The following is a 15,208-nucleotide window of genomic DNA, read 5'->3' as shown; positions in this document are numbered from 1 at the left end:
AGCTTCACCCTTGTGGCTCTCCTCACTTTCTCTAAAGGGCACCTCCAAGCAAGTTTTCATCACCCCAGTCCCTAAAGAAACCTAGGAGTGTGTGAGGGAAGGAGTCTCTTAAAGGTTATAGCGCCATGAGTTGTTTTTTTTATATCCGCCTTAGCTAGGCAAATGAGCAATTTCACCATGGATGTTCCAGTAGCTGTGGGCTGTGTCATGGCCCTGTCCACAGGTTGGCTGATATGACTGGTAGGCATGACTGCCCTTAAGCAGAAAGACGATGAAGTTCTTGTGAGAGGTCTGCTACCAGTAGAGGGACTGTTTGAAGTGTATATCTCCCCAACTACCCTGCATCTTCAGAGCCTCGAGGAAGAAATACGTAGTCCCTTTCTCCACTGTCCAAATCATGCTCCTTCTCTGCACAACAACCACTGTACTGCTGCACAAATTTTGAAGCAAACTGCATGTTTTCCTCAAAGCTTCTAAGTTTGAATTGTTTCATTACTAATGTGTAATGAACTAAAAGTCTTGTGCTGAGTAAATGCCATGTACTGTTAGATCTTAGCCACCCCTGAACAATACACCTTTGGTGTATTTGGAATGGCTCAGGTGCAGGCAGCACCATGATGGACAATCCCAGGTACTGGGGGAAATTGTTGCAGGCCAGTGGTGCCTGGGCTTGCCTCTCAAAGGTTGGAGCTTGACAGCGACAAATGGGTGTGTAAAGAACTGATAACAGCTGTTGTGCAGAGCATACAAGTTGCAGATGCTCAGTCCACCATTTAAAGCTAGAAGGCTGAATTAGTCTGCTTTTCATTCACCTACATTGCTGCAGTAACCTTGATTTCTGAAACACAGCAATCCATTCTCTAAGATTAAAGGAAACACAGCATACGATAGCTGTGTTTCTTCAGGAGATGTGTGGCATTTCTAAGTGACCTGATGGGCAGTTGGGGGTCCCTTCACATCTGTGCCTAGCTCTGGACACCAGGAGTTTACAGACTTACTACGTGACAGTTTTACAATATTGACAGAATGTATGTGTTATACGACCTTTACATTTTGAATTGTGCAAATGCACCCCATGCAGTGCAATCATGCAGTGATGGTTGTCCTCATTCCTCTGTTTTGCTGCAGAAACATGTGTGGAGTGGCAGATTGTTGGTGGTTGAACTGCTTTATATGCTTATAAGTTGAGCACATTTTAAGGTCAATGCCTGTGTGAAATATATAAACAGTTAGATGTTGTTACTAGTTGTTAACTGACAGAAGGAGCTTGATAACAACGTATCCACGTATTGGATGAGTAGTCGCCTCTGTGCATACGTAAGGGCATGCCTAAAGAGTTACATGAGCTCATTCTGATTGGCCGAGCACATTAAGCATACTTCAGCATAAAGAACATGGAAAATGTGTGGCTGAGCCTACAGACCCTGATTTTAGGGCTACACTTGTAATCATAAAACCAGAGTTACAAAAAAAAACTATATGCTGTCTATTCTCAACTGACTTGAAAAGGCAAGTGTGACACACAGGACTGTGCTGAATGAAAGATGTCAAGGACACACTACAACGTGACATCCTTCCTTCAAGAAGAGAAACATGACGTCTTTTTTTACTTTACAAAGGCAGTCACAGTCGGCATAGCAATCTCTAGATTCAGGTAGAATTCAGAAGATATCAAGACATGTCAAGAGGGAGCAATGGCATAAAAGAATACTCTCAAACACTGTGCTCGAGGCTCCTCCCTTTAAGTAGCACCTAAGGAGTAAGCCCCATGATTACCTCAGGGAACTCATTCTCAAGAAGAAAAAAATCCACATTCAGATGCTTTCACTGTCAGACATCAATATGTGATGTTCAATGCATAATTTACTATTTTGGTGATCCTCAGTCTGAATCGACAACTACTTATGATTTCCTACATTTCCCAGAATGACTTTCGACACGCCCTAGGGAAATGGGCTCTCTGTGTTGCACTGTGTTGCATACAGTACGTGTAGGTGGTTGGAGTAAGAGCAACCACAGTAGTATTATGCATTTTCTGTCGAAGAGAAGGTAAGAAGAAGGAGAACAAAAATCGGTGTGTCATGCACAGTTCAGACTACAAAAAAGACATCAAAGAGGTTACATGCCACTGATTACACAAGTATTCAAACTACATGTGACTCCATCCACAGCTAATTCCACACTACATACCATCTCTGAGCAGGTTTTGAGGATGCAGCGTACTGATATTGGAATACTAAATCTGCCTGATTCGTGAGCGTGCTGTGCATGGACTCTGCTGTCCCAAATGTAATGCATAAAGGAAATGGTGGAGCTATTCACAGCTGCAAAAAAACAAAACAAAAACAAAATAAACACATGTTTCAATGTGGACAGTGATAAAAAAGCTCTGGGAAAAAGTGTTTGCTTTTTCTTGAAGTTTAATTAGCAGCAGCTTTCCAAGGCTGAGTTTGACTGACATCTGTCAGCTCACGTCTTACATCACCTCTTCGTACAAAACGGAAAAGTACTTTGATTTCTTGTATACAGAACAGTGAACTCTAAAAATGTGCATATATTGCATGCTGTATGCAATTAGTATGTAATTTGGCTTCAGCTTCTTACAGCTCTGTTTACAGAAAGTGCACCAGGTGATTTCCCTGATTAGTTCCTACTCTCTAGTTGAAGATGGAACAAAACAAGCATTCAACGCTTAGAGCTCTCCATGACACATGGTACCCCTGCAGGCCAATGTGGAGACATCTTTGCACCAAAATGGCCATCTCCTTTTTTTTAGGATGTTAGCTTGCTTTGTGCACGTTAAACACACTCTGATGTGTCTTCCCAGTGAGAACGCTAAACAATTTTGCATAATTTGTCTACTGATTATGGCAACGATTTCCCCCAATCAAACTGCAGTACAAGATGGCTCATTTCTGTCTGCTGTCTCCATCCTTCAGTCATTATTTATGACAAGAAAAGTGAGGTTACAGTCTGAACTGCTGCTCATGACCAACTATTCCTCTTTGTGGGAGCTTTTTGTGACCACCAGGGAAAATAACTGAAGGCTTCAGGCACCAGTAAGCACAGCATCACTTTCTGTTGGCCTCTGAAATAGATTTTGTTTTGATTTTCCCCGCGGGCCTGTGTGTGCTGATGATGCAGAATAGGTCACTGAAACTGAAACCTAAAATGAGCTACCTGTCAATCCATGTGACTTTATGTTTACAACTCTCGGTTTGTTTGTAATAAGTCAGCGTGAACCCTAAATGGGCTAGAACCAAGAGGAAACAATGGATCATTTTTTTCTTTGGTTTGGACTGAGGGAACTGAACTACAGGCGTGAACACAGTGAGGGCGAAATAATGAGCTGCACTCAAAATATTTCAACGTGATGTGACTTCATCTCTTGGCCCACACTTGACCCGCACAAAAAAGAGCCCCCAGCAACAAAATGCACCCAGAAATGCAGAGAATTCTGGAAACAACCACCTAACAGTGTGGAAATGTTTAAGAGTAGACCCTTCTATTAATGATAAGTTATTCCTTATCATCCACCTGAGAGTGGGACAAAGACATATGGAGGCAAGAAGGGTGCGCACACTCACCAACATACACAATTACACACATGCACACAGAAAAACACAAGGGTTAGAGAATAAAATGTGACCTGACCAATCTCTGTCTGAGACTGCGAGCCCAGATACAAGCTGGTGCTTTGATAAAAATGAGCTTCACTTCATTAACAGTGTACTGTAAGTGCAAAGTGCCTCTTTTGCTTTTATCTACTTTCATTTTTCTGATGTTATTATTTTATAAAGTCTACTGCAGATGATTGATTTCCTGTACAGGTTGATTTAATGGCCGGTGGAAGTCTTTGACTCTTCATTTCAGCTTTAAAGAAACACACTGGACACACCTCCAGTGGGCAATCATTCCCCCTCTACTCCTTGATAACACACCAATGTTCCTCCCATATCACCATGTTAATAACCTTCCTCTGCATCCTCGCAGCTGAAGTAAACCAGATTGCACATCAGTGCAAGGATGAAATATGAAGGATTCTCACCACACACATAAATAAAAGCATCATTTGTGTCTCATAATATGTCTGAATAACTGTTATCTCAGATAAAGCAGCTTTCATAAAATATATGCAAGGATTTTTTGAAACAATCAGGATTATTCCAGTTTTCACTCTTGACTCTGACAACAGTGAAGTCAGACAACCACAGCAAGTATGAGAGGTCACATTTAACCCACAAAGTTAGTTTGTAAAATGTGATGGACGTTTTTACACAGAACAGTTCGTAGTTTTATAGTTTGTGGTTCGTTTTCTCTTCCAAACTGGCGTGGGGGGGTTTGTTTAAAACTTGTATGACCTGACAGCTCATGTTCTTGCTCCACTGAAGTTCTTAACTTGGTGAGTGCCATGCTATTATTACTGATAGCACTGATGGCCAAACCTATAAAAGTAAAAGCTCAAATGGTAGCAGACCAGGTCATTCAGGGTAAAAGACAATTGAGGTTTTTTAGCCATTTTAGCATCGTGGCTGGAGGGATGGCAATGTCGCTCCACCAATTTGGTCCAGACTGAAAAGTCGCAACAACTATTCAATGGATTGCAATGAAATTTTCAAAATTTGAAGTGAAATGCCTCAACAACTTTTGGTTTTACTGCCATCAAATTCAGTTCATGCATTCATCCCTCCCTCAGGGTGAATTTTAATCTATCGCCATCATCCGGTCAGAATTTCAATGTGTCCAATAGTTTGGTGTCTATCTGAGAAACCGATGACATTCCCATCAGCCTCAACTTAACATCGTGTCTTTAGTGCTGATTAGAAAATGTCAGCTTGCTAACACGCTAAACTAAGACGGTGAACATGATCAACATTACACCTGCTTAATGTCAGCAATTTAGAATTGTCATTGTGAGCATGTTAGCCTGCTAAATTAGCATTTGGCTTGAAGCACTGCTGTGCCTAGACACCTCACAGAGCCACTAGCATAGCTGTAGATTCTCAATCTTCTAATAAATAAATAAATAAATAACTACATAAATAAATGAATAAATACATTAATAAGAAAATTAAATTTGAAAGAGCAAGAACAAAGAACAAAATATTTGAAATACATAGGGAAATAACCAGATTCGTTTAGGGTTTAACAAAAACAGTATCTAAATGCTATCTGAAAATAATTTATCTGACAATCAGGTTGCAATTAAATTGTTGATTAAATTGCTATGACCAATAAAAACGATGGGTAAAACCAAAATATAAGAAAGCTATTTTCCTTTGAGAAGTTGTACTAAGATTTTGTATCTATGCAAATAATAGTAAATAATGTTGATGTTTAAACTTATGGTGGGTCCAATAATGGTATGATAAATGGGGGGCAACCATGTTTACACAAGGTTATGTCAGACAGCTTTTCAGCTGGCACATACCATTACTCCTCTACACAGCCCTGCATCAGATAAGGGCCTGACAGTGACACAGTCCCCTCAGTAATTAGCAGCACAAGAAGGAGCCAAGGATCAATGTGTTTTCCATTGGAGGGGCTCTGGCAAAGGGAGATCAATGAGAGAATCAGAGGGGATGGTAAGGCGAGAGTCACAGAAGGTTTCAGATGCAGTGCAAAAAAAGAAAAAAAAACTGCAAACGTGATGCAATGATTATTTGCACTTGCTAGATTGATTTCTTGTTACTGTGTTAATGTACACTCCCGCTCCCAGTTTGCACATTAAATAAGCATTACTGGTCCAACAGCAGTGGTGGGATTGCCTCGTCCATGCAAAACCACAAGCCTGTTAGCACAGTTAGCTCTCAGTGAGATTATCTGTTTGAAATGTATGAGAAGCAAGCACTGGTTTTCAATTCACTGTCCAAGGCTGCAGTATAATGGTTGCCTGTTGCATTGTAGTGTTCCATGAATACGGAGTGCTGGGAGAAGTTTTTAGCTCAATAATTTAGACTGTAAATCTGCAAGGTTATCTTAAGTCTCTGCGAGCCCCGAAAGTCAGAAAGTGTGAGCGCTTCCATTCTGATGTAATGATAAAACCACTGAGGCGTTTCATTGCTGCCACGCCACTTGCTGCTTTAATGTCACCGACACTCCAACATCCTTTACAGTATCCATCTTACAGCATCTCAAATATGGACGCTCCCCCTGTCCTCCTGCCGCGTGGTGTTTGCTATTGGTCATGAGTAAATAAATGGGTTTTTCTAGGCCAGGCACTTCAAATTGATTTGCTTGCTCAAACAATTTACTCTTGCTCAGCACTGACTAAATGACTCTCCCTTCATTGATCCATTGACACGCCATGTCATCTTAGATCTGCTTGATTTTTGTTTCTTTCCTTTTCTTGAGCGTCTCCTTAATGCTCGCCCGCTCGCCTGAGCTTTGAAAAGTTCTCAGGGATGAACTTCAGTTGTTCAGCTGTGTCTTTGTAGACTTTGGAACTTTTTTCCCCCTGATTTTGTGTTCTTCAAGAAAACCTTTCAACTTTCATTCATTATTTCTGTTATCAAAAGATGATAGCAGCACTCTTTTAGTCTGCAGTTCTCAGATGAGAACAATATTACTTTCTATGGCTCCTTAATATTTGGTCTCCTTTCCATATCTCTGCCCATCAAACCACTGAGCATTACTTGACAGAAGGGGGTAAACATTTAAAAAAAAGTTTAAATTATGAGTTTGCCTGATTTGTCTGAGTAATCTTGCAGACTCATATTAAGTAAATGGAACAAAATAAGCTGTATTTGTAAGTGAACATTTTGAGATGGGAGATTTTACTTTATTTTAGTAGTTTTCCTGTTTTCAGCTCTGCAAAGACGACAGGAGAGTTTGTCCTTTCTCCAAATCCTATGACACAACACCTATAAACAAAACCTGACAAATTAACTCATGTATAAAACATTTATAGTGAGCGAGTGGAGGACAGTCACATACGTGATAGAGTATCCATAAGTTCCTGCATTAAAACTGGCAATAAAAGGCTTCCAGTCCAGGTTGAGGCAAACCACATCAGCAAGAGGAGTTATCTTTGATCTGGAGGTTAAAAACCGCTCACAGCCAGCTGGAAGAGAAGCTCTATCACTATCAGGGGCAGATTTTACAAGGCAATGAGAGACATGATTCTACTTAGACTGTTTCATGAAAGGTGAAGAACTTGGAAGGGATTTACAGACAACTTCTCAAGATCAAATTTAAAAATGATTGCATTGCATTGCATGCATTTATGATTGAAACCCAGTGTCCATCATTTTAGCATCTCTAATTTTGATTTACTCTACAGGATAATACACAGAAAAGACTGATGTGGAAGATGAAAACACAAGGATTTACAATGTGCAGGCCAATGGGAGCAATGTAATGAGCATGTAATAGGTACACAGGGAAATATATGGAATATATGTATAGAGAGAGAGAGAAGATTGAAGCATTTTATCTGCAAGAAGGCATCGACTAGCTCCAGCTGCTTGTTAATGGGATGCTGCCTAATTCTGTCATCAATTAAAACATAAAAGACTCAAAAAAGATTGTCTTTTTTCCACACTAATGTTTATGTCATCTTTGTAATAATGTATGTGATCAAAAGATGCAAAAATGTTTAAGTTAAGGTTAGGATGACATGCTTTTTTTAACAAATGATAACTGATTGACTTAATGGAATCAATGTCGAAAGGACATTTCAACACTTTGTGCTTCTGATGCTGCGCTCACTGGTTGTGAGTAAAGATGGCACCAGAAATCCACGGGAGACAAAGCACCAAGAGTACAGCAGAGTGTGCCTTTTAGTTATACTTTAGCCAGAGAACCAGATATAATTACTTTCAACTGTCCTTCAACTGCCCACATGGGGTCAGTTCTCTGACATCCTGTTCATTAAGAGCTGCCCTGTTATGATTTTCCATCGAGAACGGCTGCTTTGATTGTGCTTCTTTTCCCCCCACACATCAATCCACTTAGCAGAAATTCACAAGGTGTTTCACTCTTTTTCCTCGACTCAGAACGGAGAGCACAGCGAATACTGAGTGACAGTGAATCCACGGAGGCAGCACAGGCATCGTAGAAATGCTTTGTTTTGGACTCGGTGCTTGACCGATTCACCTAGTCACCAGGTGGAGCTAAAATGCTGCGGATCACTAGTGTAGGCTGTATCAACATTAAGCCAGAGAGCGACACATGAAAGGAAGCATGGTCCCTTCAACCAAGGTCAACTTCCAACATCATTAATTATCACTTTATTATCTTTACCAGCTGACCTTGATAAAGCCATGCCACAGCTCAGATGGTGTGTTGAAAACGAGGAGCATCTCAACAGTGACTTAGAATTGGATCCATTTGAAAAAAGGGAATCCATCTGATATTAGACAACTTTTGTCCTGTATTTCACCATCAGCTCTGGAAAGTGAGCGTAAATGTCAACCTTACTTCAAAAGGTTCCTTTGATGCTTATCATCAGCCTTGACTCACTGGTGGCAAGTTACTCCAGAGATATATCCATGAAAGAAATATAACAAATCTAATAACTGAGCACTTTACCCCAAACGGAAAATAAGTAAGAAGGAGCACTTCAAGCTATTTGGTGTCGAGATGAATTAGGATATCTTTACTAAAAATCTGTTTGTGAAACTTACGCTGAAGAAAAAAAAAAAAACACTACGACATAATGATATGTATAAAAATAAATGACGCTATAGCACAAAGATAGCACCCCTTACAGTAGCGCAAATGAGCACAGGAGGGATAGCTCATCAATTAAAAATTTATAGTGGAGCCTGTTTCTGCCTGTTGCCTGCGGAGGACTTGGATGGACGGGAGAAAAAATGCATGTTTCTATCTGTTTGGTGAACACTCAGGGATTGTTGTGTCCGCCTGAGGGGAGAGGTTCAAATTCAGGAAGAGTAGAGCACATGAGAGGGATCTGAAATGATTCCCCTCGCCTCTTTTAATAAAAAATGAGGCAAACAGACGGACGCTGCCTCACCATCATGACCTTGATTGCCTCTGGACTGTTTAATGTCACCTGGTACAAATATACACTGCTATGACCTGGTCACATGATTTGGTATGACATGACATGGTATGATTATAGGACACGTAATGTGATGCAGGTTGTTGTGTTGTGTTATATGTGATGATACATGACATGAGAGCTGCATCGACATGGTTACCCAGTACGTACATTCTAATTTTAATTCTGGCATTTTGCTAATTTTATGCCTGAATTTTGAATTGGACTTTGTTTAAATAAAAATTCATCCATGTAAAAATACATTACAGTACATTAGGGCTGCAACAGACAACTCTTTTTTGTTACAGATTGATCTGTGAATTATTATTTTGATTAATTGATGAGTTATGCTGTAAAAAGTCAGAAAAAAATGTCCATCACAATTTCTTATAATGAGAGTTGGTGTTAAATTTGTATGTTGAGTGTGTTGTGTTGACCAGTGGATCAAAAATCATATATATTTAACCTGCAATGATATCGTTTATAAGACTTGTGAGAATCAAAGGAATGTTTTTGCATGCTTCGTGATCTAAATAAGTCACTAATTATCATAATTGTTGTAGGTTCATTTTGAGTCAATGGATTGTTTCAGCCCTGAAATACTGAATTGCAGAAAACAAGGGTTATACAATATTTCTTAATGACTGCTTGGCATTATTTATTCTAGTTAGAGGATAATTTCGAGGTAACTGTGGGGTTAGAGTCTCTGTGTTACCATGATGACTCACCCATGAAGTTGAGGTAGCCTTCTCCGCCCAGACCATGAGTGATGAGGCGGATCATCTTATGCAGCTGCAAGCCACGGTCGATGATTGGTGTCATGGGACACAGGGAGCTCATGTTGGTGTACATCTCCTTGTCCATCAACCAGAAAGCCAGTGATTTATCCCCAACCAGAGCCTGTAAGGTGGGTCATGTTTTACTACCCACAGTGAGATAATGCAGACTCCATCGACACAATGACGCAGGATCATGCAGAAAATAGCCTACCTGATCATGACTTTCTGCATAGGCTATGCATTTCTCTCCATAGCGCCTGTTGGTCAGCGTGTGGACGATATTGCCCATGTTCCACTCCTCATCCTTTAACTCCTTCAGGATCTACACAGTGACAGAGAGGGGTTATTGAAAAAGGGTATGATAGATGTGTAACTGAGAGATCCATTCGGGCTCTGACTGATGTGTAAAGCTCAGTATTTCAGCTCTGCCAGTCTTTCTACCTTTTTTAAGTTTTCTCTGGGTTACACTTCTTTCTCAGATCAATCTCTGTTTTGACATCTCTATATCCGCACTGTGAGTTATGTCTACCTTTGAATGGCGGTAATGGAGTTTTTAATAACTTCACCACAGCCCATGGGTAGTAAGGCATCAGCTCTCCTCACCCCAGATGGGCAAGGTCAAAGCCTCTCATCCAAACGGTGGGATTCAACAATAAATCCAACCACAGAATCAATGCCCTGCCACTGGCCTGCCTACATGCACACTTTCTGCCAAAGGAATCATTTTCGCAGGTCAGAGGGAAACAGGGGGCCACCGACACATGCATCTCGAGCACGTCTGCCCACACAGTGCTGCTAAACGGTCACCAAAACTGCTCCTAATCACTCAAAGTTACACAAGCAAACGAGAGCACAGGGCAGAGTAAAGATAACCATGTAGACAGTCATGGGTGCAGGGGTGATTTAATAAACAAGGGCCATGCTAGAAAACCACAGCATCAATATCATTGCTAAGTGGGAAAAAAAGAGAGTTTATGCCCTCCAAAAACCCTTGGTGATGGACATGCAGCCGGTCTGATTGGTGGGGGAGTTGGCGAGCCCATCTCAGTGACAGGCTGAAGGCTGCTCGGTGGAATTGGCTGTGACAGCTGATTGACATGTCAGGAAACCTTTATATTACTCTACAGAGCCATAATCCTCTGAGTAAAGAGAGTAAATTGTGCCGATCAATACGTCTGAGATGAACTGGCTGGTCCACCTAAATAGAGGTGATCCCCCTCTATATATCACCATATGTTCACATTCACTCTTCTTCACCTTTGCCTTGTGTGGCCATATTAGTCATTGCCACCAGAAAACCTCAGTGGGGCACTTATGATCTACAAATTCTCAGACCTTTTAACTCCGTCGGAGCTCCGTGCGCTGCCTCAGCTCCTCAAGCCGAGCCAGGCTGGCTATTCTTCAGTTTTAGCTCGACACCAAAACTGATCAGGTCCCTGACGCTGAGAAGCTTGGAACAATACATTGCAACAAATATTAGCATCATTTCTTAAATCCCATTTTAAATCAGTCAACAAGCAGTCTTTTTCACCCCAGCTGGCAGGATTCATCTCATGTCCACCTGTTTTTGCTCAATGTGAATAGATTTTAATAGTATGAACATAATGTCATTTTTGTAAGCACCATGCAACACTGCTTTGAAAGGAAATGTTCAGATTATTTTGTTTATTTGTTTATGTTTCTGTTAGACTCATTCTTTTAACTTTGATCGTCTCCTATTGTATTAAGCCGTGAATATTTAATGTGACAGACAATACAAGATTTGAACCAAATTTTCAGGCACATTAAGACAATAAACTAAAAGAATATGTAAGGAATGACGGGAGCGAAGGAGGGTCATACAAAGCCCTCCCCAATATATCCAAAGGCAGAAATGCACATACAATCAAAGGAAAAAAGAAATTACATTTAAAGAAAAGGTAAAAAAAAAAAAAAAAAATGTCATTCGGCATAAGATTTTTTTTTTAATCAAACGCTGAACAAATAACAAAAGAGATGACTTTACAAGCTCTATATCCAGTGGTGCTGTATACTGGTAATGAGAAGCACGGCAGAAATAAAGCCGCTTGATGAACCCCTGGAACATGAAGGTTGGAAAATTGATTGAGGGTTAGAAAAACATCAGTGAGATGATCATACGGAAACATACAAAACTATGAATAGCAACACTATGAACAGTTAATAAGTAAAATTCCTAATGATGGCAGATGGGTGACTATATTGATCAATTATATGGAGTGATGGAAAGGATTCTCACTCCTGCAGCTAATCTCTAGAATGCAACACCAACTGAAAACAAATAAATCCCCCTCCATCTTATTTTCCCCACCTGCTCCAATGTAAAAGCTAAACAACTGAGTCAGGGTATGGAGGAGGAGCAGGATATACCCCGGAGATCATCCTCACCTCCTCCACATCCACGTACAATCAGACACTTTGCACTTCCTTATGAATCATTACAATTCAATTCAACCGCAAAAGTGGTCCGGGAGCAATTAATCTGGGAGTGGGACTGTCGGAGCGCAGACAGGAGTGACTGGGTTGACGACTTTCCTACCACCAGCTCACCCACATCAGCCCCGGCCAGCCGAGCTTCCTGGCACCACTGACACTCCACTTCATCAATGATAATGAGCAGTGCACAAATCTTACTTTACAAGCCTGCTGTCAGGAGCCAACCAGAGTGCCCAGATTAATTAGGCAGAGCCAGAAATAAAATAAAAAGAAAAAAAAATCTTGCAGTGCAGGATGAGGTCATCTCACTGCCACTGACATGCTGTGACTGATTCAAGAGCCTCTCTGCAACCGTCACATGGTGCTGGGAAGGGCTCAGAGGCAGAGATGTGTTCAGTGTAAAGCTCTTGTTTTACATTTGGTGGCTGGCCCGAGCATCATGCCTCCTGTCTTTGCAAACACAACTACAGGAACCGTGTTTGAGTTTGTGTTGCTATGGGGATATCCTCTCCTCACACATACAATGCCGCCTCCAGAGATGAGCTGAGAACGAAGGTGTGCAACAGTCAATCCCATGGATCAAGCTAATGCCTACATTTTCACAGCTTGGGAAATTAATTAATATTTTTCCACGCATATGTCTCTGCCAGAGGCTTCGCTCAGCAGAAAGACACTACTTAGCTCACCTCAGTTTTCCTGTAAAAAAAATCCTTGTCGAAGAAGCCTGCATGGTCTAATTCAGTTAACACCATACAAGGGAGGCCTCAGAGTGCAATTAGCTAATAAAATAAAGCAGGATGAGGCTGAAATGCTGCAGTTAAAAGGGGGTGAGAGCAGAGTGACACCGGCCAAGAGGGTCAAAGAGAGTGGGTGGCCATTAAAGGCTGGTGATGAAGCCGCTCACATGTTTACAGACACAAGCTGGAGTCCATCATTTCTGGCCAGCTGTCTAAATTGTATTAAGTCATGTTAATTGAAAGTATTTCCAGCATGATGGGCCGAACAAAATATGTAGACCAGAAATTGATTTTTCCCCTGAAACTAATGAGGAGAGAGCTGTGCAGACTGATATTTTCATTCAATTAAAATAAATGGAGGAATAGGAACAAAAAATCGGCACAATTGACTCGGAGGTCAGTCAAGTTGAAGAGCTGAGAGAAGCAGAGTGATGCTGGAGAATTGTCAGCGTTGCCTTCTCTTATCCTAGCTGCAAACAGTGAGCCTTCTACCTCCTCTGCCTCTAATTGTTTCAATTACATCTCAATCTATTGTAGCTGGAGGGAAGGGTGCTTGTTAAATTAGAGGGCTTTTGTAACATTATCCATTAGGAGTGACAGCATTTTATGGTTATAATCAGATCGAATCATCCAAACTTGTGCTGTGCGCCTTATCTGGTCCTCTCATTAGGATATCTTAATTTTTCACAGCCTGTTGGTCCTAACAGCCTTCTGCAGCCAGTAAATGAGTCATATCAATCAGTCATGCTGAGGACGAAACACAGTGTGAGGCCCCGCTGGAGGAACCGAGAGAGACACACGTGAATCTATAAATAAGCTCACAGCCCTGTTGTTCTGCCTCTTTGTATCTCTTTCCTTCTGTTTCCTCCTGTCTGTCTGTCTGTCTGTCTGTCTCTCACTGAATGCCTGCCCTCCCTGCTCCATGTCTCCTTCTCTGCAACACACACCTCACTGGAGGCTCCACTTCAGTCCATTCAAATCCCTCCCTAATTGACACTCTGTGAGAAGAGGCAAGGCTAGCCCTGAGTGCACTTCACTGACTATACCAAGGCATGTTCATATGAATGCTTCCCTGCACAGAAATCCATGAATTTCCGCTGCTCACTTGCTCTCCTCCAGCCTTACCATTCACACGGCGTCAACTCTCCTCGGGGAAGCAACAATATCTAAACGAATATTGCATTGCAAGCAATATTGTTTGAAAAGTAAAAGCAGCAACAACCTCTCGAGAGGCATCCCGAGGATAATCCTGTGAAACCTCTGCTCACCGTGAAGCAGGCTGCGTCTCAGCGGTGCAGCACTGCCTGCCGCACAGCTATTGCAAGCATCACCGAGGAAGGTCAAGTCTGGGACTATCTCTCTCCACCTCCTTCTCTTCCTCTGCCCCTCTCTTATCCTCCCTCCATCCTCACCACTGAGTAAAACCCACCGCTGTGAGAGACAGACTTGATTAACGATGCATAGACTTCCCCCATCGAGAAACACAAGAAACTGTAGTGCAAGAGGATGCATGGGGTGCCGAGGTCACACACTCTGCTTTGCTTTTTCACCAAAATATGAGTAAATATAACTTTCAGTGTGGGCTAGTGGATAAAAAGGCACAGATTTTCATGAATCTTACAACAGATAACCTCTTTAGGCATTCTGCAAACAGCATTCTCCCTCAAATATCAAACAAGAAAAGGCCTCCACTTGCTCTAAACGTGCACAAAAACACACACACAGGACACGAAACAATCCACGTTCATCCACCAGCCACCTCAAACAGACTGACACATCCCCAGAGATAACCTGCTGCCTGTCTGCTTTCCGACAAATGTACTCTCTAAAGTAAAACCACAGTCACATACTGATGATGACTGGGTGCCGTTTTTATTAATACAGGCTTTGAGAAAACACTGTGGGGACCAAGACAACAAGTTATCTGAGAGCTATGTGGTGATCAGAGGTGCAGAAGATCTATCCAAGTTCTCCAGAAGAGGCAAACATTGCTCCAAAACAAGGTTGAAAAAAGCTTTCTGGGAGCAATTCTGCACGATGTTGGTGCCATCAGACCAAACAGCAGGAAAAAACTTTCAGATAAAGAAATACATAAGAACTTTTATTTATCTTTGGATGGATGCATGCATACTCTTCCCTTTGTGCTACTCTGCTTCGAATCATACAGTTATGGACTTTCATACCTGATGGCTGCACAGTTATGAACAATGTTTTCCCATTGTGGGCCATTAAGT

General features: G+C 41.5%; 1 protein-coding gene across 1 annotated transcript in view; it reads right to left on the bottom strand.

The window, feature by feature from the left end:
* The window catches only part of gbe1b (glucan (1,4-alpha-), branching enzyme 1b), a 74,389-nt gene that overhangs the window by 26,543 nt on the left and 32,638 nt on the right, over positions 1–15,208 (bottom strand). The window contains exons 11-12 of the mRNA XM_041940368.1: positions 9,995–10,105; positions 9,733–9,904 (exon numbers count right to left, since the gene is read on the bottom strand). Coding sequence (XP_041796302.1) covers positions 9,733–9,904; positions 9,995–10,105 — 283 coding nt within the window. The remainder of the gene's footprint in view (positions 1–9,732; positions 9,905–9,994; positions 10,106–15,208) is intronic.

Source organism: Chelmon rostratus, chromosome 7 (genome assembly GCF_017976325.1).
Source record: "Chelmon rostratus isolate fCheRos1 chromosome 7, fCheRos1.pri, whole genome shotgun sequence".
NCBI lineage: Eukaryota > Metazoa > Chordata > Actinopteri > Chaetodontiformes > Chaetodontidae > Chelmon > Chelmon rostratus.
Note: the sequence above shows the minus strand (reverse complement) of the source record. Positions and strands in the feature narration are given on the sequence as shown.